The sequence below is a fragment of the Xiphias gladius genome, chromosome 4, assembly GCF_016859285.1.
Source record: "Xiphias gladius isolate SHS-SW01 ecotype Sanya breed wild chromosome 4, ASM1685928v1, whole genome shotgun sequence".
NCBI lineage: Eukaryota > Metazoa > Chordata > Actinopteri > Istiophoriformes > Xiphiidae > Xiphias > Xiphias gladius.
This window is the reverse complement of record NC_053403.1, coordinates 10,592,779-10,615,906: the sequence shown is the minus strand read 5'-3', so window position 1 is coordinate 10,615,906 and position 23,128 is coordinate 10,592,779. Positions and strand designations below refer to the sequence as shown.

General features: G+C 42.9%; 2 protein-coding genes across 3 annotated transcripts; one reads left to right on the top strand and one right to left on the bottom strand.

Annotated features, from left to right (window-relative positions):
* The first annotated feature begins 25 nt into the window (after nt 1-25).
* snx3 (sorting nexin 3) lies at nt 26-13,410 on the top strand. The gene is made up of 4 exons (XM_040124484.1): nt 26-241; nt 9,877-9,972; nt 10,370-10,494; nt 12,573-13,410. The coding sequence occupies exons 1-4, from the start codon at nt 80-82 to the stop codon at nt 12,676-12,678; spliced, it is 489 nt and encodes a 162-aa protein (XP_039980418.1). The 5' UTR covers nt 26-79; the 3' UTR covers nt 12,679-13,410.
* Nucleotides 13,411-15,329: 1,919 nt separating this feature from the next.
* On the bottom strand, nt 15,330-22,373 carry nr2e1 (nuclear receptor subfamily 2, group E, member 1). Of its 2 annotated transcripts, none has more exons than XM_040125731.1 (9): nt 22,305-22,373; nt 19,056-19,201; nt 18,138-18,225; nt 17,528-17,763; nt 16,834-16,980; nt 16,413-16,509; nt 16,113-16,262; nt 15,760-15,865; nt 15,330-15,492 (listed from the first exon to the last, which is right to left on the bottom strand). In XM_040125731.1, the coding sequence occupies exons 1-9, from the start codon at nt 22,363-22,365 to the stop codon at nt 15,330-15,332; spliced, it is 1,194 nt and encodes a 397-aa protein (XP_039981665.1). In that variant the 5' UTR covers nt 22,366-22,373. The 2 variants fall into 2 exon arrangements, with proteins under 2 accessions (XP_039981665.1, XP_039981666.1); XM_040125732.1 differs by having other exon boundaries at nt 22,338-22,362.
* Nucleotides 22,374-23,128: the final 755 nt, after the last annotated feature.

The following is a 23,128-nucleotide window of genomic DNA, read 5'->3' as shown; positions in this document are numbered from 1 at the left end:
GAAAGTTAGCATCGGGATGTACATGTTTGTATTCTGGCTAACTTAATAATAGCCGTAGCAGCTAGAAGGACGGGGAGAAATGGGTGACACCATAGCTGATACAAGACGGCTCTTCACTAAGCCTCAGAACTTAAATGACGCTTATGGACCCCCAAGTAATTTTCTAGAGATTGATGTGAGCAACCCTGAGACCATCGGGGTTGGCAGGGGCAGATATACCACGTATGAAGTCAGACTGAAGGTGAGCCTGCTAATGTCTTTAGCTTGTAAGCTAGCTACCTGAGCTAGCGACCGTCTTTTCTGTGGAAAAAGAAACTTATGACATCTTGACATCAGGAATGCCACAATCAAAAAGACGCACGCATTATCACAAAGTCGACATTCGTGTGAATGACAATCCAGGAATAGTAAGGAGTTACTTGCGAAAAGAGTTAGCCAACGCTAGCTAGCAGGCTAGTGACACTCGTCTGAATTAACTAACAGTGATTAGCTACTCACGAGTTAACGTTTGTTTACTGACGTTAGCGTTGAGCCGATGTTTTTGTCTGGATTTTGCTAGGTCAAAGGGTTTTCGACAACGAGGTTAAAAAGTAAAGTGAACCGGCTATTATTTGCTTCAACTGTAACAGACACTTTGCTATCCCTCTGCCAGAGGGGGGATTTGTTTACATTAGCCTCAGGTATTCGGGCTGATGCTGCTTTATCAGTTCACATGAGATCAAATGTCCGAATAAGATGAACTTATATAACCTCTCTAGTGAGCCGAAAAGACGATTATTAAATAGCCCCTTTCAAAACGTTAAAGCCCTCCCGGACAGTTAAGAGTGGAACTCCAGCCACACCCTATGATCTGACTGCAAAGAATAGATAACAGCATTATTCACACTAAATGGTCAACTTCAACTGAAAGTAGGCCCATGTGACCAAATGCTCAGCTCTCTCCTTAATATACACATCATATTAATACTGCTTTAGTGGGGGATGTTGATTGGTCTAAGAATGTTTTACGTTGTAACTTTCCTGGTTTGACTGATTATTCATCATAAGTCATTCAGAGTATTGTACTCCAGTACTGGGCTAAATGGGGAAAATAACTCAGCATGTCAGCTTCTCTGAAACTGTAGACAGGATGCAGGATGCTCCCTGATCCTCTCCAGCCTGGCCCCATCCCCACCCCCCACAACACATTTCCTTCCTCCTACTCGAGTGAAGAACTTACAGGGAAGAACAAATACTTTGCTTCTTAGAGAGGCTTCGGCCATCCACTGGTGAGTTGGTAGCTCTAAAGTTTAATCTAAAGAATCACATATGATTGTTATCTAAATGATTATGAAATGTGGCATTTTAGATTATTGGCTTATACTGCCCAGAAATGTGGCATTATTGAGCAATCAGTGCGATGAGTAATGGTCAGAAAATCCTAGCTGTTGCAACGTATAGATCCTCTATTTTGTATTTTTTCTTTCACAGACACACGCAACTTCAAAGTCAAGACCAAATCAATTGAAAAAATAATTTAATACCACTTTTAACCAGCGTTTGTACTGAATTTCAGTGAATTACCACATAGCAGAAAATGATCAAACTAAATTATTGACAAAAACATCTCCACTCAAGGCCCACTTATCCACTTGTCCTGGAAATTTCGACCATATCACATGGTCTTCATCAGAAGCTGGATTTTGTTCAGTTGTCATCGATCTGTAGATATTCATACATCAATGTCATCCATGAAAAGAGCCTTGGACGGAGAATGTTTTTTTGCAACTGCTGTTTCTAATATCAAGAATGAATTGGCAAACTAAAATGAGGCATTGTTTAAATCAACTACAAAAGCCTTCAGTTGTAGACACATCAAGACAAATAGGTTTAGTTTACAATGAAGAAAACCAGTTCGCCGACACAGTTAAAGTTTGTATTGTTCTATTTAAAACTGCACTAATTTCAGAATTGACTGTTTCTTTTTCCTAAGACATTCATATTTCAGCATTTCTGTCACTACGTACAGTTTTACAGTAATTCAACAATTCCAGGCGTCTATTGTATGCATTCTGAATGTGCAGGCTGCACTCAGAGTCTGAAATTGTCAGGCAGTCACTAGGCTCATCTGTTTGCCTCATCTCTTATCTCTAAATTGTCATTTCAGTTGACTGACACCCCTGTAGTTAGTGGCCTGGAGTATTTAGATTGGTTAGCAGCCCTCAAGTATTTATAGTTTCCCTTTACCTTAAAGAAACGGGTTGAGGGAAGAGAAGCCGTCTCGAGGCATTAGTGTTGAATATAAGGCTACTGTACTTGATTAGCGTGTAATAATTAGCATATGCGTGTAATCAGCATTATTGTGCACCTCATAGCCCTGTGTGACCCTGCTTTGCATAAGACCACAGAAGAAGCGGCGCATCCCTCACTTCTCAACAAACGTGGTGTCAACTTTGCTTTGCTTCTCTCCTTCTCCTTTCTTCAGCTTTCTTTAGAGGCATTTTACTCCATCTCCAGCATGTTAAGAGCGTTAGCCACAATGCCAAGGCCTGGAATGCATAGCATTTGTGTTACTCTTTTTTATCTCCCTCTTGCTTATGATATTTAGAACTCATTTCATTTTATTATCTAATTTTGCTATACAGTTTCTATTTATAACTCACTCCCTTTTCCTGTGTTCTAACCGCTGTTCTGCTATCCATCTGAAATCGAGAGAGCCCTTGTGGCCGCACTGAGACAGTCTGCCTAATCCCCTCATTGAGCGAAGAGAAGAATGAAACAGGCCAGGGTGTGGGGGAGCTGGAGTGTTTATTCCCCATCCTTACCCCCACACCCCCCACTCATGGGAGGGCAGAAAGCCACCCCCTCACCAGCCTTCATCCCATTGCCCACTTATTACATTTCGCTCCCAGCTGTGTGTCGTCAGTTTTACTGAATCATAGTGTGGTTATCTTAGTCCCCGTGATAAGTAAATGTGGTATACTGTATACTGTAAACACCAGATCAAAGCCTTGTTCTTTCTATGATAATGTAAAGTTTGCCTTGACTCTGTTTAAATGACTGTCAGCTTATGCACTTGGTTAGTGACTCATTGGTAGTGTCTGAATGTCCATTAAACTAGTGGTGAGACAAATTGTATAAGGATTAGATTATCATGTGAGAAGCCAGCAGTTGCACAGTCACTTGTTGACAGCCAGGCCTGCATTTGGTGTTTGAAATCAATGGGATCAATCCACTTCTTTCATTCAGGTTTTTAAAGAGGTGGAAGCTAAGTTCATACTGAATGGAGGCGGATATCTCATTTTGCCTGAGCAGACTTGTAATGTCCAGGGTCGTGTTGAAACAACGAATTTTTGCTCTCATCTAAATCCCTTCATTTTAAGTGTAGTTTCTGAAATTGAAAAAGTGTTTTTTTTTTTTTTCTGCCTCTGCACATGTTTTTCATATTCCTAATGGACAGAGTTATTCAGAAGAGTCCTATAGTACTGTATCATCTTAATGGTTTTTTGGTTTTTGCTGGTTTGAGAGGAACCCCTCAAGTAGCATAGTGTATGTGTGTGGACCCTCAGCAAACGGGGTTGGAGTTAGGGTTTGTGTGTGTGTGTGTGTGTGTGTGTGTGTGTGTGTGTGTGTGTGTGTGTGTGTGTGTGTGTGTGTGTGTGTGTGTGTGTGTGTGTGTGTGAGGGGGAGGGGGAGGGGGAGCGGTGGGTTGGGTATTATCAAAAATTTCTTGTCTTTAGTTGGTTCCCATCTCATCCAGAGAGCACATTCAAGGGAGCGAACTTTGGGATCTCACTTTGTTTATGGATAGGAGTACATAAAAGGCCTCTTATAGCTCTGTCTCTCACTCTCACTCAGTCTTCTACCCCTCCTCTTCTCTACTCCCATAGCTTCTCCGTCTCTCTTTCTTTCTCTTTTCCATTTGGGCATTGGGGCGGGGGCCTTTGGTCATTAATAAAATGGGGAGAGATGGGGAGTGGGGGTGGGGTGGGGTGGGGGGGCGCTTGTCAGGCACAGTCAAGTGTAATCCAAAGTCTACAGCATCCTCTTCGACAACTATTTTAATGGAAATAGGGAACATATTGTATCAAGGCTACCATATCCTACTTGAAATGACAGTATCAAAAGTGGGAGTTGATACTATGGCAACAAAGCAGCTTTTTGCCAGCTAGGCGAGTCGGAGAGAGGGTAGGCTGTCAGGCCGCAGGGGCCAGCAAGCGAGGGAACGAGTGAGAGAGTACATGGAGAGGCGAGAGCAAAAGACCCATAGCCTTAACGCTTTTGTTCCCTGTCTTTTTTTTTTTTTCCCATTTTCAAATATGATGCAATGAGATGGTATTATGTTGCCATTTTTAATGCTATTATTCTGAAAGGGGAGTATATGGGAGGGGTAAGATGGGGGCATGGGGGAGGTTTAGGATGCGCACTCTCAAACTTGACTTAATCCATCCTGCTAAAAGCTAATGCACGGTGGCCTTGAACTATTCTCTCAGGAGATGAGTGATCTTTGTCCCCTCTTTCCCTCTTTCTCTGCCTCGCTGTTTTTAAGGGTTCTGCCTCTTTTCAACCCATTTTCAATGAGCCTGAGGTATTGTGTCCCACACATTATGAATCACACGCTCCTCCTATGGAGCGTAGATTGCACCTTGTACACTCAAAATGGAAAGTGAAGCTAGGAGGTCTACTTTGAAAGAAGTACATCTAGCTTTATGCTCCTTTTATTTAAAGATACAGCATTTTCTCTTCTAGCCTTCTTTAAATTTGTCCATTAATTCTTTAAAGTATTTATTTGACTTTTTGCAAATTTGGAGATTTTATTTTTGTCCCTCTGCTAACTTTACTTTCTTTCACCGCCGTTATCTTTTTATTTCATCCCTTAGAAAGTGCGAGAGACAGAGTGTGCCTTTTTAGACAATTAATGAAATGCTAAGACCCGGCTGGGTCTGGGCTGGTCCCATGTCCCAATCACTGCAGGGGCCAGTAAGTTGAGACACCCGGGCCCTAACCTCTAACCAGCCATGAAGAGAACAGAGGCCAGAGAAACCTGATCTTTGACTCGTAGAGCTCCCACGCACCGCCTCTTTCTGTGTGTGTGTGTGTGTGTGTGTGTGTGTGTGTGTGTGTGTGTGTGTGTGTGTGTGTGTGTGTGTGTGTGTGTGTGTGAGAGAGAAGAAGAGTGAGTGAGACCTCTCATTTTTCAGTTCTGTCGTTTTCGGTCCTCCCCTTGTCCTCCAAGGCCAATCTCTTAATCACAGGGTTTGAGAGGGCGAGAGGATTGAAAGGCCAGGTGACTTTCTTTCCTTACACTCTCACTGCTAACCTCATTGTCTGGAGATGGTTCGACTGTGTGTGTACAAACAAGCTTGAATGCTTTGTGCTATTTTGTTTACATTGTTAACTGTATGACCGGTCGAACCTTTATACTTAACACCTGTGCATGCATACCTCATGTACGTCAGTGTGTGCTTGCGCACAGTTAAGTGTTTTCTGTGTGCACATGATGGGATTAGAGTCACGGCGGTGGCAGATTACCTGTAAATGTGATCTGTTGTGATGGGGATTAACTTTGCAGTGCTACATGCTGTGAGGTAACATGACGCAGCAGGGACAGACCATGGTGAGAGGAGAGTGGAGTTAATGCTAGAGCACTGGGGCGATAAAGCTAAGATAATCCACTTCTCCTGTGACCTGAGAAAGAGGAGGAGTGAGGGGCTCATTGACAACTTTACCTGGAGCGAACTTGAAATAAGTGGGAAAGAGAAGGTTTCAGGGCTGGTGAGTCGCACAAAAACTCAGTGGGAAAGAGGGAGTGGCAGAGACTCAGTGAGTATACAGGCACCTCTTCGATTATAACCAGAGTAAGACAGCACTCCTATTATTGTAACTGTCATCTTAACCAGGCTGTTTCACCAGCGGTACTGATTTAATCACAGTAAGTGTGACGTTATAGAAAAGAGCTGTGATGGTCAGCAATATTTCAAAATATTTTTTACATGTACACATTGAAATGTGGTTTCTGTCTATGTTTTGATTCTGTTCAGGCACCACAAAGGTCACGGAAAGAAATGGATACAAAATGGTTTGTTTGTTTAAAAAAAGCTGTGTGGCCAGTGGTGGTGGGAGAAAGAATCGAACTTGTGTCATGGGGTGAGAGAGAAACAAATTTCATGTTACAGCTTACACTGAAGTTGAGGCCTAATTATAAGGGTTTGAATACTTTTATTGAGTTTGAAATCATTCGGCATCATGTACAAGGAGGAATTTAACATAATCATCTGTGCTTAAATCACAAACACACAAAGCACAATATTAGAAGAAAAGAGAAATTACCTTACAACATACAGGCGGTGTTAAAGATACAGGACAGTAATATCTTCTTTCCTGTGCAAGCAAACTTCATTCAATGTAATAAAATTTTCTCTCAGATACACAAACATACACCCCTCTCTCTCTCTCTCTCTCTCTCTCTCTCTCTCTCTTACAGACAGCACACATTGTACAGATGTGTGCAGAACTCTGGCCAGATTACATATTTTGTTGATTTTTTTTTCTTTTTTTTTAAAGCGAAAAGACGTAAATAAAACCCCTGCAGCAGACATACATTAAAAATGAGCCGTCAAACTTTAATACACTGTTACCTTTTTACCTCATGAACTTTAAAAATAGAAAAAAATGAAACAGTAATTGTGGCATATGCAAAACTTTTTTGGGCAACTGTGGAAGTCAAGACAAGATCTGGAAGACCAGTCTGGGCAGAAAGGTTTAGCTGACTCAGGAGCGTCGGACTGCTCAACTGTGCAGCTTTGATGCGCAAACAGGGTCTAGATGGAAGAGTCTTTAGAAGGAAACCTTACCTGCAACATCGTCGCTAAAGTCAATGTCTGAAGTAGGCAAAGTAACATCTGGAAAAGTGTTCGGATGAAAGGCCTTCACGTGACTCTTCTATGTAAACCCCGTTTGTGCATCAACGCTGCGCAGTGGAGCGGTCCGACACTCCCGTGTCACAGCTAAACCTTTCTGCAGCTGCTTCTCAGTCATATGGGGCTTTTGCTTCGCCTGTCTGCCCAGCAGACGTGCAGTTTTATCTGAAAGTTTTCTTTGTCTTCCAAATCCTGTTTCAGCTTCCACAGTTCCCCTAATTGCCATTTCTTAATGACACTTTGGGCAGTCACGAGCATCCGCGCAGTCTATTGCGATCCAGTACCACAGCTCTTCCACATATTCTACCTTTTATGAAGCCTATTATGGCCAGTTGTTGTTGTTGACAGTGTCAGAGAGGTATTAATTCAACTGTATGTATTACTGAGGTCATAGTGATGGTGTTGTGTCAGGCTGCAATATATTGAATTGTGTTTCTAATATTTTTTCCCCCTGATGTTTCTAAATTTAGTGGGCAAAACATGAAAAACACATCTCAGTATAATGCAGCCTAGTTCAACACCACTAAAAGCTACAACTTCAGTAAAAAACAAACAAACATGTACAGTAGTTAAGCTATTACCTCTCTGACTGTGTCTGTCAAAATGGACCATTATTATCTTTATAAAGGTAGAATTTATGGCAGAGCTGACAGATTGGATTGAAATAGACAGGTGTATCTACTAAACTGGCCACTGGCTTTATTTTTTAGTAATTTCTATTTGTGATATTTGTTTTTCAGTCAAACATGATATCGCAGTCCTGTTGGTGCTTTGCAGCTCTCATCATCATCATCATCGTTATCCTTATAACATTTTTATCAAAAGTGTTGGCTCTTTCCCACCCAATCTGGGTGGGATCCATAATTTTTAAGACCGAAGAGAGGACAGAGCAGAGAGGGAAGAGAACAGATGCCTGTGTTTTCCCCCCATTGAAACACCACAAGAGGAGTCTCAAGGGCAGAAAATCTGACTTATTATCGCAGAGCAAGGGAAATAAAGAGGAAAAAAACTGAAAGGGAGAGACCATGAGAGTGAAAAGACCACTCCTGCTCTCCCTCCTCCTCAATTAGTCCTGCACAGACCAGATGAAGCTCCCAACCTCTCCAGTTTTTCTTTTCTTCCTTTACACCACCTCCTTTCATTTTTGTTCAGCCATTTACTCAGCCTTCTAGTTAACTCTCCATCCCACAGTCACAGTCATCTGCTCATCGATCAGTCTGCTTCACACACCGTATGCTGCACCTACTTGCTCAACTGCTTGGCTCTTGTGATTCCTCCTCCTCCCATGAATTCTGACCTTCTCTGAATGTGGTCTGACGATGAAATGCTCATTCATTCTCTCTTTGTTTGCACATTGTCATGGGATGGCCATGTGCTGCCAGGACTAGTGAAGAGGTTTGGCATTGTGCTGTAATGTGCTGTTTGCTTCAGTGTTCTCTGTCAATGTCGAAACATCTCTTATTAATATGAAATTCATTCTCAAGTGCTTGTTGACAGCAACTTAGAATTATGCACACATCTGTGCATTGGCATACACGAACGCATAAAAAAAATAGACAGACCTTGGTGAGCAAAACATAAGTGAATTTGTTTGTTTTTTTGTTTGGTTGTTTTTTGTCTGGAGGCCATTTCCAATTTTTCTATTCAGTTTGCTTCATCTTTGAAGGAGTCTTTTTTTTTTTTTTTTTTCTCCTCCTTTTTTTCATTTTAATAAAGTCAGAGTAGATTACAGAAGGCTATACCTGAAAATAATGCAATAAGACCTTTCATTCACATTGTCCTTTTCTTCTTTCTATTGATAATTTTCTGCTGTTTATACTATTGGCAGAGGAAGTACAACCCGTGATTTTGTTTGTCGTTGTTTTAATCATATTTTCACCCTTTGAAACATGTTTCTGGTCAACAGTTTAATCACAAGGTGTATTAGCCCACAGGTAACCATAGCAAAAGTACTAACATATTGCCAGTTAACTCATGGGGGAAACTAACCTTAATGGTGGTTATACTGTGACATTACCCAAAACAAACTTTCTTTTAATAACACAAGGTGTATGCCAAGACGTTCCAGTGTGCCGGAAATAATGGAGTCAGTTCCCTGATGTAAAGGGAAGTAGGGCTGCAACTAAAGATTATTTTCATTATTGATTAATCTGTTGATTATTTCCTTGATTATCACAGAAAATCGTGTAAAAAGCCCTTCACAGTTTCTTAAAGCCCCAGGTTAATTTCTTGAGATTGCTTGTTTCGTCCAACCAACAGTCTAAAACCAAAACATATTAAGTTTGCTTAACACAATCTTCACAGCTTCAAACAATGGATATTTTGCATTTTTGCTGGGGGGAAAAAAAAAGATTCAAACGATAAATTGATTATCAAAATGGTTGCAGATTAATTTTCTGTCGATCGAATAAACGATTTGTTCTCTCAGCTCTAAGGGAAAGCATCCATTATTTTATTATATTGGTACACCATGTGCATCATCACTACTATAAAATAGCCATCATGCATCAGGTGGTGTGTCTGGCAAGAAAACCCTATCTTTATAAATACGGTTGATTAATTGATTAGCCATTGAACAAAAAAAGTAATCTGCAACAATTTTGATAATTGATTAAGTAATCATTTATCAAACAAAACTGTCAACAATTATCTTGTTTCAGCTTCTCAAATCTGAGCATTTGCTGATTTTTTTGCTTTTGTATCATTCTAAGTAGAATATCTTTTGTAATTTTACTCTGGTGGTCAGACAAAACAAGCAATTAGAAGATGTCACCGTGGGTTTTCAATCGACAAAATGTTAGCCAGAGCTTTACGTTGTGCCTTAAAGAAAATCTCGGTCATTTCTCGACAAATGATTCTTCCACTCATGTAACGGCCCCAAGGGTTTAAGGAAAATTCCTCTGCAAATCAAGGCAACTCTTAAGAGTGACAGCTTTAACAGTTTGCCGTGTGTGTGTGTGTGTGTGTGTGTCCGCAGACCAACCTACCCATCTTCAAGCTAAAGGAGTCTTGTGTTCGGAGGCGGTACAGCGACTTTGAGTGGCTCAGAGCGGAGCTCGAGAGGGAGAGCAAGGTGAGCCATTGAGGTGAACTCAGAACAAAGCCTCTTGAGTACGTGGCTTATCAAATCAGCATACAACGTGGACCGCATCGGCAGTGCATTTGTATCAGGGAGTAAGTTGTTGAAAGATCTTTTGAGCATTTGCTGTTTGAAAGACTTCACCAAAATATGCTGTCTCTGTTTTTGTCCTGCTATTGATGCAGCCTATAAACTCTCTGGTTTTTAGCCCCAGAAAAGGCATATAAAAATATTTTCACCCGATCACATTGTGCAGGTTCAACGAAGGATTGTTTTTAAGGTTGTTTTTTTTTAATGTCTTAATTGTAAGTACTAAAACCCTCTTTAATAAATTATGTATGGCGGTTTAACTGCTGCTCTGTGATTTTCTGTGGTTGTTCCGTTATCCTAGGTGGTCGTCCCTCCCCTCCCAGGAAAAGCTCTTATCCGGCAGCTTCCGTTTCGAGGGGATGATGGGATATTTGATGACTCCTTCATTGAGGAGCGGAGACAGGGTCTGGAGCAGTTTCTCAACAAGTAAGCGCTTCCGCATCTTCTTTCTCCCTTCGTCCACGGCTTTGCCATGAGGTTAAAACAATTTATTCTTTACAGTTTTTTCTCTTTGTAGTCGCAGTCGTTTGCAGCTTCTGCCATAGCGAGGCGTTATTTTAACTCTTAAGAACAATGAAACACTTTGTGCAATAAGTGGATTCAACTTTTTCACTTCTCTTCATGTTGTTAACAAACTGAACCTGTAGAGACAGGCAGGTCTTTTTCTCACTATCCTCCCTAATTCTGTTTTATAATTACCTCGCAAAGGACAAGAATAACCTAAGAGGACTCAAGTGCGCTCCCCACAACATCATTTTTCCCACATTTGTTTTATTGTTGATGTGTAATTTATGATAATTGCAGCTCAAATTACAGCGCGTGGTTCCATGGGATGGTGTGTGCACCTCTGCTTATTTTTGATCCAGCATGTCCTCATTTTCAGCTGCGGAACAATAAAAGTTACAGTCTGATTGTAATTATTTGCTTTGATTGCAGACTTGGCCATTATCTTTGTTTCATGTGCAAATGCAACAGTGTTTCCCGTTGGAATATTAAGTCTGCAAAGACAGTTGAGAAAATTAAAATCCATAAATATGTTTTTTAAAGAAGATGAGAATGTGTTGGCAATTAAGATCCCCCCCCCCCCGCTTCCAGTGAATGAAAGACTGCTGTTGATCATATCATTGTTCAGACTTAATACTGGCCGACGTGGCTGGTAGCATTGTTTAATCTGTGATTGAGAGCATTGTGAAGAGAAATCTTTTGGAATGGTAAACATGATTGTCGCCGTGAAACAAGTGGGAAGGAGGAGAAGAGAGGACCGGCGGTTTCTGATTAGCCTAGTCAAACATAATTCATGCTCCAGGTAAAAGCAAAGGGCATACAGTAAATCCCCACTTCAGAAAGCAAGCAAGGCCTTGGGATTTTAACATTCTAATGCTGCACCTTGTCCTCAACGTCAACATTTCCGAAACCTATTAAACAGGGTTTGTTTGGGGCAATCTTGATCTTTCCAGTGATTGCCCTGGTATTTGACCTGTTAGTGCCTCCCCCGGGCGGCTTAATTTGTCCGAAATATTTCCCTTTAGAGGCTATGCATGCATACGTACAACGTCATCATGTTGATCTGTTCTAAGACATTTTGTTTGAAAATGAGATGTTTTAGGGTCTCAGGTGCACGGGCTCATTCTCATTAAGCTCCTTTGCGTCATCTAAAATGACATTAAGGGAAGCCTGATGTCAAAGTGACTTTAACAGAGGAAAACACAGTCCGAAACAGGCAGTGTTTTCTAGATGTAGTGATGACATACAGCTGTAATGAAGGTGATCTAAAGTGCAGGTTAATTCATAGCAGGATATAAAGGTAGATGTTATGGAAAAATACATATACCAAAGCCCCTCCTTTTAACAGAATGCCCCCCCCACCATTTACACGAGACATGTAATTTTGCTCACTCACAAGTCTTCAAAATGTCAGCAAGCCCCTTTAGTAGTGAAATGATCAGTCAGACCATCATGCAGGTAGAGTTTTTCCATTATAACTGTTAACAAGATGTATTAATTGGCATAGTGATTATTGATTAGTCTTTTTTTTTTTTCTTTCTTTCTTTCTTTTTTTTTTTGCAGAGATCGTTGGTTTCAGAGTGTCGTTGTAGCCGTGTGGTTAGGATGAATACCATGTAGCTGTCCAGCTGGAGACCTGTTTTGCATGTTACCCCCTCTCTCTCACCCCACCTTTCCTGTCTATAGCTGTGTCCCAAATGCACACTACACACTAATTGAATACACATACGGTTAAATAGAATACTCTTACACGTTCACACTCGAACACTTAAAATGATTCCTAAACTTTTTTTTTTTTTTTTTTTGGAAATTTGGTCATTCATGCTAAATCCTTCCAGGTTTCTTACCTTAAAGCTAGTCCAATGCGTCAGTCTTGGCCCATTTTTTTTTTTTTCGTCCGTGTGTGTCCTTGTGTCTAAAGGTACATTCATGTCATAAAGCCTGGCCTTTGGAAAAGTTCCTCAGGCTTCAAACCTGCCTTTTGCTCTTGTGTGTTTCAGAGTGGCCGGCCACCCTCTAGCCCAGAACGAACGATGCCTGCACATGTTTCTACAGGAGGAGTCTGTGGACAAGAACTACACCCCATCCAAAATCAGACAAGCCTAAAAAGAAAAGATGGCTCTGCTTGGCCTGGTCCGGCTCGACCCCGCTCAGCCCAGCTTGGCCCGACAACCCAAAGCTCTCTTCACTGCTCCAGGTTTCTCTCAGACAATAAACATTTCAATGACAACCTCCCCTCCTCACACCCCCAAAACAATACTATTCACTGCGTCTTTTAGTTAAATTAGTGACCCTGATCTGTGTTTGTTTGTTTTCACCTTCTAATTGGAGTCAAGAATGTTCGACACATAACTGTGGTTCAAAGTAATTTATAGTAATTTCTCTTTATGTCTGGAAATGCCACTAACATGGATATATTATGTATTTATCATTTAGCTATGTCTTGATTATATTCATTTATATAATAACATTGATTGAGCGTTCTATGTATGCAAAGCTCTTGTAAAGACCCACAAGCATTTCCCATTATATATATATCCAATACTGGCATGTTGCTCACCATAACTAGCGACTAAACACACACACATTTCATGAGCCTTGACTTTCAAAACACACTTAGTTGACCCTCTGTTCAAAAGGAAGCACATGTGTGTGTGTGTGTGTGTGTGTATCAACCAGCACCTGCCCAGTTATCACAATGACTTTCTAGTAAGAAAGAAGTAATTTACACAGAGGGAGCTGCAGTATTTCTACAGGCTATATGCATTTTGAGATTTGTATACTGCTGTGCCATTTTTGTTTATTTTGAAGATTTTCCAATAAAATAGGTGAAATGTCTCCACGTATAAGTACATTTGTTGATTTGGACTTTTGACCTGTCTATCTATCCACACTTGATAGTCAAGTATACACTGCAAGCTGCTACACCCATTACAGCTATTCTAACTTTGTTAATACATTTATTATTCAATAAATACATAACCTACCATCTCCATTCAAAAAAACATTTTAAGCCTGTGGCTATTTAGAGAGTTTATTAAAACTGTCCTGAGTTTTGATTTAGAAATAGACTGGACTGCTTGTAAAGGAAAACTGGCAACACTTAATAATACAGGTACAAAACATGCTTAAATAATTCATAACTAATGCATAATGTCTGATGATTTAATGCTTATGAAATCAGTTTATCTGGTAGTTCCCCCCTCTGTTAGCCTAAACATGTCTGCCCATTAAAATAATGTATTAAAAACTAAAGTGCCACCCCATAGCTTGTAATTTTGGTAAAAACAAGGACTGTTGGGTCATGCAGCAACGTGTACGTAGATGCTTGCATCTGACTACCAGTTTGATTATTTAAAAAAAACAAAAGAAAACAAATTTCATATTTTCTACGAGAGTAGGTGCTGTTCTGCTTTCGGAGAGCCTGGTCAAACACATTAATCTGAATTTTTTTTTTTTTTTTTTTAATGTACAATAACTAGATAATAGTTCATTTGGTGGCATAAAACATTAATGTCATTGTGAGTCACGCCATGTGTGTCATGACAATCATTAATTGATGATCCATTAAGCATTAGCTGATCACATAAACGTATTATTTCTTAGTTCATGAAACATCATACATTAAGTCGTGAGTTAAAAGTTAGTGGTCAATTACTCAAGTATTTGTTTTATACCCTTATTAAAGGTGTCACCGGGAAACCTTTTGAAATTGTACTTAACAATTACAACATAGATAAATCTGAGAAAGGTAGCAGTATATTTTGCAATAATGTGAAGTACAAACATGCTTTGTAACTGCGGCTGGTAGTTTTATATCTAGGTTACATGAGAACCGTTTAATTCAGTGTATTTTATTCTCTTGGTTACAACTCTAAGTAGTTATAACTCTAAGTATTTACAACAGAATAAAAACATCACAGGTCACAGAAACATTCCCAAGTGCTGAATATTCTTTTATCCAGTGTTAGTGTCTAACTTCACAAAGTCGACCTAAACATTTTAATGCTGCAACCTCAAACAGGACACACCAACACAAACAGGACAGTAACCAATTAAATACAAACATCGTTTTCAGATGAGTGTAGTTTTACAGTCAGGAGGCAATGCAAGCATACCCTTTAAAAGTCTTTGCGCCCCCCCCCCCTAATTTTTTCATACAGTAGCCACCCCCTCATCGTTGCCCCGTGCGTTTGGTTTCAGCACCGGATCGAGGGACAGCGACTCACATCCCCCATTACGCATGCGCCACCTTTTTGGTTTCCTCCATTGGGATTGAACACAGCAATAAAAGATTGAATTGGTCTTCAAGCTCATTGGTCTCACAGACACTCGAAAAACTTCTTAATATATAACATTTCTTTGTCAGACATACTTGGCAGGTGCTTTCCAGAGTCTTTTTTTTTTTTTTTTTTTTTTTTAGGCGATATTTAAACACTGTAGGCTCTAGGCCCACACCAGAGATTGCAGTTTTCAGTATCATACAGGCAAATCTATAATGAAAATTACAGGCTAATCCTTAACTAGAGCAACTGTTAACAGGCTACTTGGTGAATTCCGGATGTGTTGCAGTCTTTGTTTCATTGGACCCTAGGCCTAAGCAGGCTATTTTGAGATAGCCGAAGAGATTTTGTGCTCAGCAAAAAATTCAACCCATGGTTACAGCTGCTGTGATTTGACATCCTGTCGACTGCTGGGTGGGACTCTAGGCCTTCAGCACGGCGCTCTCCCGTGCGCACTGGACCGATGGCGAGGACTCATATATCGCTGGACTTGTACATGTCGGAGAGGAGCCGGGTGATGGGCACGTTCCCGATGGTCTTCTTGAAGAACACCTCCTCTATGGTGGACGGGCCGACGGAGCGGAGCGCGGGCAGGAGCAGGAGCAGCTTGCCGAAGCGGCAGGGCTGGGTCGGGTACCTGAAACGCATCATCGGGGATCAAAAACAGCCTCTTTCTCTGGCTCTGCCTGACGCAGCCTCTCCAATTAACGCACATCTGTGACAAATCGCTGCCAACTGAAAACGCGGTTTAGCTGTTGCACCTGTGCAAAATTACATGAAACGACGGTGGCTCATTGCCTCATTAGCTTTGCCCCGTCATTGTGGCGGCTTCCAGTTTCACACAGGAGACGGGGCAGCATGCAAGCAAAAGCATCCCCGGTTCATCCTTTCAGCCGAATCTCACCTGGTGTGTATGTAACTGTTGAGGGTGAGCTGCGCCTCGTCCTGCAGTGCGGCGATGGCGCTGGCGTTGCGGAAACTTCTTAACTCGGTGCTGCCATGCGTAGGAACTGCGAGAGACAGAGGCAGGACTTAAACGGGTGCTGGTGTTACACATGAATAATGGCATACTGGTGATTAAGCCGCTATGAGAACGTTTGCGTTCCCTCTGCAGATTTTGGTTTGGACATAAGGGAAACTTGAGTTGGCTCATGGGCACTTTAGCAGAAATTTGTGGTTTCCCTTGTGAGCCTTTGGGACCCACGGGAAGTTTAACGACAAATACTGTCAGATACCCAGGGAGATAACAGTACTCACCGGCTTTGAATGTCACGATACATTTCAAACAGGCGAACTCTGTTGCATCGAGACGCATCTGTCTGAACCGGGTGACCACCTCTTGAAGTGCTTGGATCTCAGACATGATCTTATTCATCCGCTGAGACTCTGTGTTTTCAGTGTTCATCCCTAATGATAGCAATTGGAGAACATGTCATTACGCAGGGTTACACCGCGGCAGGGTTCACTCATTGACCGTTCGAGCACATGTACACCTGTAGCGCATGAGGCCCTCCGAGGCCTTTTGTTCAGATGAGTGCTCCGGTGCCGTGTACATACCCGAAACGGCGAGAAGAGTAGTGGAGTCCACGGGAATGGCCCACTGCGCGATGCCCAGGACGAATAACTCCCTCCAAGCGTCCTCCAGCAGAATCAGCTGTAAGAGAGGAATCGTTTCAGTGTGAAACGAATCGTATTAAGTACCAGCACAACAGTAACTCTTGCGTAAAAACATGATGGATATTTTATTCCATATCGCGCACAGTTCAGCTCGGGTGGGGAGGTGTGTGAAAAAGCCCCAGCTTCTAACGTCTTGTGACATCAAAGCTCCTAAACTGAAACTATAGCCAGTAGAATATCGATTCTTGACTGCTGTTTAAAAAAAAAAAAAAAAAAAAAAAGGGCCCCGCAAGATCAAATCTGAACTCCTGGCTTAACACCCCCTCGGGCTACTCCCTCAGACGATCAATCCCAAGTGTACCTGGTCAGATAAAGGGAGCGTGGAGAATGCGGGAACGCTTTTTGCCCACTTGATGCTCATGAACAGGAGGCGCGCCGCCGACTCGCACACAGACTCCGTGGCCACCTCGTAGAGATACATGGGGGTGCCGCTGACTTCGTGGGGATACTGGAGGAAGGGAGAGATTGCGTCGTTGTCGTCATGCAGCAGTTTGTGCTGTAAGGGAAACTCAGCTCAGAGAATCGCGCGCGGCGGGGGTCGAATTCCAAGCCCCAGCACCTGGTTCTATAATTGTTAGTGTTGCTTGTGGTGGATTTACAGTGAGAAATCTAATTGGCGGATTTGTGGCTCTTACAGGCCACTAAATCGGGACAGGAATTTCAACTTCTGACCCTTACAAAAAAAAAAAAAAAAAAGAACTGTAATCCTATAATAACCTTTGGGTAGGCTATAATACAGATATCGATGGAATATCATAAACTATTAAGGAATTGTATATTTTGGTAATTGCAAGTTTTACAAATGAAATGAAATGCTATAAATAGAAAGCACAGTATGCAGATTGATCAGTGGTTTCTGTTTACTTGGAGGTGGACAAATCCTTATAAATCAAGTAGAATTTACAGCTATTAAATCCGAGGAGATTTTAAAAAAAAAAGAAGAAAAGAAATCATAAAAAAAGAAATCATTGTTAAAAGAATTCCCAAATGTATACCTTCGGGGTGGGCTGTGCCAGACCCACGATGGCCTGTCTCTCCGGCGTGGTGGCTACTGTGCTCATCTCCAGGTTGTGGGGCTCCAGTTGCGTGACCGTGGTGAAGAAGGGAGGGCCGGGCAGAGAGGATCCCGGGAAATGGGTCGATGACCCGTTCACCTCTTTGTGGCCCCGGAAATATAGGGCGACCTGTTTGCGGATGGTGGACGTCCGGGGCCCCCTCTCGTGCTGAACGGCTGGGAAACGGGAACAGCGGGAGCACAGAGTGAAGGAGAGACCTCCGCAGGAGCAGTGGTTTGTTTATCGATCCCCTTTATTGCATTTTTCACAGAGGGATGCCTCGTGACACGTGGTAAAATGAATTCAGACTCAAGGTGCAAATGATGTTTGCGTAAAGGAAAAATGAACTGGCCGGAGTGAGCAGTAAACTGTCAGCGCTCCAGCAGAGTATAAATGATGTCCCCCCTTAAAACAAGTATAGACCAGGTAATTACAGACGTCTTTTTGAGCCTCGATCAATAGCCTCGAGACACTTCGCCCACCTGCAGTCCAAAACGCCACTGCACGGCGTGTCTCCTGCCAGAGTGATAGTGCGGCTCGAGCCATTTACCGTCTTTATTCATGTTCACTTCCAGGCACTTCTTCAGTCGGCACGCTCGGCACTGGTTTCTGTGGGTCTTGTCCACGGGACAGCCGCCCTGTGCAGGAGAAAGAGAGAGCGGGGAGAAAATAAAAGGAGTTATCGCTTCCGGCTGTAGTTCGCTCGGCTCGCACCGCAGCGCCATTATGTTCCTGGGGGGGGGGGGGGGCAGGCAGTCTCCAGGTGAAAGATCGGGCTATTATCTTGCAGTTATCGACTTCTCCCCCTGCGGCTCCAGCGCGGCCTCGTCCCGGAGGATAAGTACTCTTTCGCCGCCCTCCGCCGCCTAAATCCTCCCCCCTTCGAGTCATCCCATTAGATTGGATTACACCTGATATGTTACAGCGGCGAGGTGTTTAGCCCAGTACTTAATGGCCCAGGCATGACACAATTAGGCTCATCAACAGAGACTTAACGCAGCGCCAGAAGAGTAAAGCGAACGGAAACCTGCGCGTAAAATTCCACATTCCTTGCGTAAAGCCTATAATAGTCACTAATGGTTTTTGGATGAGAACCAGGGACTTACAAAGAGAGCATACAAAATCTCCCTGGAGATAAACGCGGCGGCGGTTGCTTAGTTTGGCCAGTGTAAGGAATCACTGGACGCATATCAGTATGACTGGCTACTGAGGGCTCGCTTCGTTTGATTTCCAGTGTGGTTCTCTGTCGGGTTTCTCGTGGTCGCTTGTACCTCCCACCTGCGCGATTCCCCATTAGAAGGACCAGAAAGGGGGAAACCGTCAAAATGTAGACTGACTATGGTGAGCACGCCAGTGTCACAACCAGTTAAGGCCAACGTTTAATAATAATAAAATAAAAAAAAAACAAAGAAAAAGAGAGAGGATACATGGGCATATGGGGCTTGAATAAATCGTAAAGAGGCCTCACCTGAGAGCCGGATTTACAGACGTAGGTCCTGTTCCTGCGGATGCTCCTCTTGAAGAATCCCGAGCAGCCGTCGCAGGCGTAAACACCGTAGTGTTTCCCCGAGCTGCGGTCGCCGCACACTTTGCAGGGGATGTCCAGAATCCGACCTGCGAAGGGCCCAGATTTCAGCTTGATAACCACTTCAGCGAACGAGCGGGCACCGAGGGGCACTCGTGCTTCACATGGACAAAATCTCACTGCGAGTTGTGAGGATCGCTTCATCGTGAATGTTTGAAATGTGGGTGAATTGCAAGGATTTTCGATGTTGACGCAAACCTTGAGAAAACCGTGCTTATTCTGAATTTTGCAGCTTGGTTCTGCAGTTCATATGAAGGGAGTTTCGCAGTTGGTTAACTATTGGAATTGGCTCTGTGGACATACGGTAAATGCCAAAAATAAACTTGTTTTGACACCCCGGGGAGCTATGGACAAATCATCCTACAAATTACTTGTTTTTGTCCGACTACCCCGCAAATCTCTCTCTCTCTCTCACTCACTCTCACTCACACACACACACACACACACACACACACACACACACACACACACACACACACACACACACACACACACAGCGAGAGAGAGAGAGAGACAGTTGACAGTGCCCCGCGCTTCGTCTGACCATGGGAATTCACTGCGCACATTTCAAGAATAAAGTTCGGTGGGAAGCGTCATATCTGAGCTCTCTAAGACAATGGCCCGAGGGCGCACAATGGAGACATTAGGGGAAAGTGTTAACTTAATGATTTTCCCCCATTGAACCTCGTCTGACTGCCTGGATCTCGACAAGCTGCCAACTCCCCCTCATAATGGGACTCGACAGCTGCTTTATCCCGCAGGTCTATAGGCCCCAGGATTAGGGAGTGACACTGCACCATGAGAATAATGCGCACCAACTCGTTTCACCAACTCAAATGAAGTGTATGTAAATCGACCACGGTGTAGATGGAAAAAAAAAAGTGATTTCTTTTTTTTTTTTTTTTTTGGTTGAGATTTAGTATTCAAATCTACTAAAAAGAAGTATATTTGTATGCATATGAGGGAGTCTATTTTTATTCTGGAGGGAAAAAGCCGTCTATGTAATTACACTGACGTTTTGCCACCTGCTCATTGATTCACCAGTGACCCGTCAAAAAGGGTAGCATGGGAATAACTGCTCGGCAGCGAAAACAATGACTTCGGGAGAGAGTTATAGGGCTTCAATTGGCAGATTATTAGGAATCAGAAGGCCGCGCAGGCTATTTAACTGTAGGCCACAGCCGTGTAATTGCTATAAGATAGAGAGAGAGAGAGAGGGGAAACTTTGAATGTAGTATTTATGTCTGTTGAGAGTTCCTTTATAAGCGAGAGACGGCCTGTTGAAAGTCACCTTCTGGCGACGAGACTTTCAAATTCTGAACCCACTTTATAATAAGGGGGACGCCCTCATTCGCAGTCGTCTGCAGGCCAGGCAGATGCCATACCGGTGTATTTTCAAGCGTAATAATAATAAAAAAAAAAAAAAAATCATGGCTCGATGATTGGAGTCACTCACTGAGTGGATTACATCAAACGAGACCAAAGCTACGCGCGCGTCGTCCTCATCTGCGCCCCCCCAAAAAGTAAAAGTTTCCAACGCCCGGACCGAAAATTCCAAGAGGAGCGACGGGGCGCAGAGGTTCAGCGACGAAAAGCTCAAACAAATATAAATAACTGTGTTTGCTTAGAGTCGGTTAAATTAAAAAAAAAATGACGCACGGTGATGTTGTGTAGGGGGGAAAACGTATTTAACTTCCCGCTGTGGGGGTCCAATTCGTCTCCATTGTGTGCGGTAATTGCTTGAAGATATGTGGCATATTCTATTAACGTAATCACCATCAAGGCGAGGAACCTACTAAAAGAACTGGAAATTAAGTTTTACGGAGAGAGGGACATGTTTCCACTGGCCACCCATAACGTTGAGTTCTGAACTTGAATGGCCGCGGCTGTAACGTCGTAGTGTGAGTTGTTGTTTTTCTTTTTTTTAATTCTAATTGGATCGTACCGCTTATCTAAAGAAACCAGAATACATCTGAGCACTGGAGGAAGAAACGTAACAGAAGTAGACCCCCCCCCCCAAATGGATAACACGTATTTGGATGTGGTAAAAGTTACACGAAAGAAACGCAAAAGCAAAAGGAAAAGTAAAAGAAAATTTCCCGTCTTTAGAAACAAAACAACAGCCTACTTCGGGCCTATATTATAAGTCTGGTTTCATTTGAATTCATTGTGAGGCCTAGTACAGGGATAATTGCAAAGGTTAAGGAAAAAAAAACCCATAAACCACAAGAAATTCCTCAAAAAATGTGATTTAAAAGCACTGACTACATCCATGATTATTAAATAAATGCTGATTTTTTTTTTAACAGTAGTGTAGAAACGTGTAAGCAGACAGAATCACGCCTTTAAAGGCAGATAAGCGCTGTTTTATTCACTTGTCCAAGTGAGCTGTCCAGCGGTGCCGCGAGAGGAGAATCTCCTGTAGATATCTTAAAATCAAATTTAAAAGCAAATGTGCCCCTCAGTTTATCGCATCATCTCTCTTTTAAAAGGACACTGAAAATGAAATTACAGGCAACAAGTGGCATCAAGTGGGACGTAAACGGAGCTTTTGAAGAGGAGCATTCAGAGCTTGGATCTAGATTATTCCCTCCTTTCCTCTAAAGTGCAAAATCCAGTTTACGAAAAATATATATCTTTAAATAAAATAAAAAAAAAAAAACAACTTTCCAATCCACCTGAATCCGCTTTAATTATAGGTCACAAGTTGACGCAGCCAAGAGTGTGTGTGTGTGTGTGTGTGTGTGTGTGTGTGTGTGTGTGTGTGTGTGTGTGTGTGTGAGTGCGTGCGTGCGTGCGGCCAAGTGGTGTGTGTGCGTGCGCGGGTTCCCTGCAGATCACTACTCTCATTTTTTTTTTTTTTTTTTTTTTGTCGGACCATGAGGAATGAAAAAGACTAAATTATTGAGGTGGAACTCTCGTGACATGAGGAAATAGCGAGTCGTGTAAGTGACCGTGCAGTCCACCTCGCAGCTGCTTTATGTGAACCTTCTTATTTTTAGTTTATTTTATTTTATTTATTTTTTACACTCCATGCCAGAGAAAGGCTTCTTCCTAGACCACTTATTCAAACACACCGGGCTACTCAGTATTCCTCAGGGGCGTCAGAAAAAGGAGAAAAGCGACACTTACTTGATTTGACATTCAGAATATCCAAACAGCCACTTGTTGATCCGGCGGGTTTGCTCATCATTGATACTCGACTTCAGAATAAAGTTCAGAATGAAAAATGTCCCCTCTCTCTTCGTGTTCTCGCGGATTACAAACAATCAAATGTGGGACAGCGGAGCACTTTCCCCCCCTGAATTCTTTCCCAGCAGCACCGAGATCGGCAAGTCGAAGTCCCGAGCTGCTCAACCGGACGAAGCGGATCTCCGATCGACGACCCCCCACCCTCCCCGAATTAAGACGCCCGGTGGTACATAGTTGTAGACGGTCTTCGCCCTCCGACGTGCAACGACCCTTGACGGGCGGAGACGCTGACTGCAGCCCCGGGACGGAGACAGGTCAACGGCGACAGCAGCCCTCCGGCTCGGCGCGCAACAGCCGGCGCATGAAGTTAAAAGTTGGAGGAAACTCTGCCTGGAGCATCCGACGGTGCCAAACCGGTGGGGGGAGAAGGGGAGAGAGGGGAGGGGGGGCAAGAAGAAAAAAAAAAATCAGTTTTCGGATATTCAGGCAGATGAAAGCTTGTTAAAACCAGGACACGATGTGACTTTGTGGTGCGAGTTCCCCAAATAAGCCTTGGTAATATTTATGAGAAGTGTCAGGGGTGGGGGGGCTGGAGGCTGGGGGGGTGGAGATCTCCACTTCCTTCATCCACTTGGCTTTCTACTCCAAACTCCAGCCTGACGTCACTGGCGTGTGTGTGTGACTGATCGCGTGAACGTGTGTGTGTGTGTGTGCGAGCGATGTGAAAGTACCATGCTCATGGATCCAGAGGCACAGCAACAACA

Coding starts and splice junctions, on each gene's coding strand:
- snx3 (XM_040124484.1), top strand. CDS start 80: ATGGGTGACACCATAGCTGATACAAGACGGCTCTTCACTAAGCCTCAG. Junction 242..9,876: donor CGTATGAAGTCAGACTGAAG/GTGAGCCTGCTA, acceptor GTGTGTCCGCAG/ACCAACCTACCCATCTTCAA. Junction 9,973..10,369: donor AGCTCGAGAGGGAGAGCAAG/GTGAGCCATTGA, acceptor CCGTTATCCTAG/GTGGTCGTCCCTCCCCTCCC.
- nr2e1 (XM_040125731.1), bottom strand. CDS start 22,365: ATGATGAGCAAACCCGCCGGATCAACAAGTGGCTGTTTGGATATTCTG. Junction 18,226..19,055: donor TCTGTAAATCCGGCTCTCAG/GTGAGGCCTCTT, acceptor TCTCCTGCACAG/GGCGGCTGTCCCGTGGACAA. Junction 16,263..16,412: donor TACTCTTCTCGCCGTTTCGG/GTATGTACACGG, acceptor TGCTATCATTAG/GGATGAACACTGAAAACACA.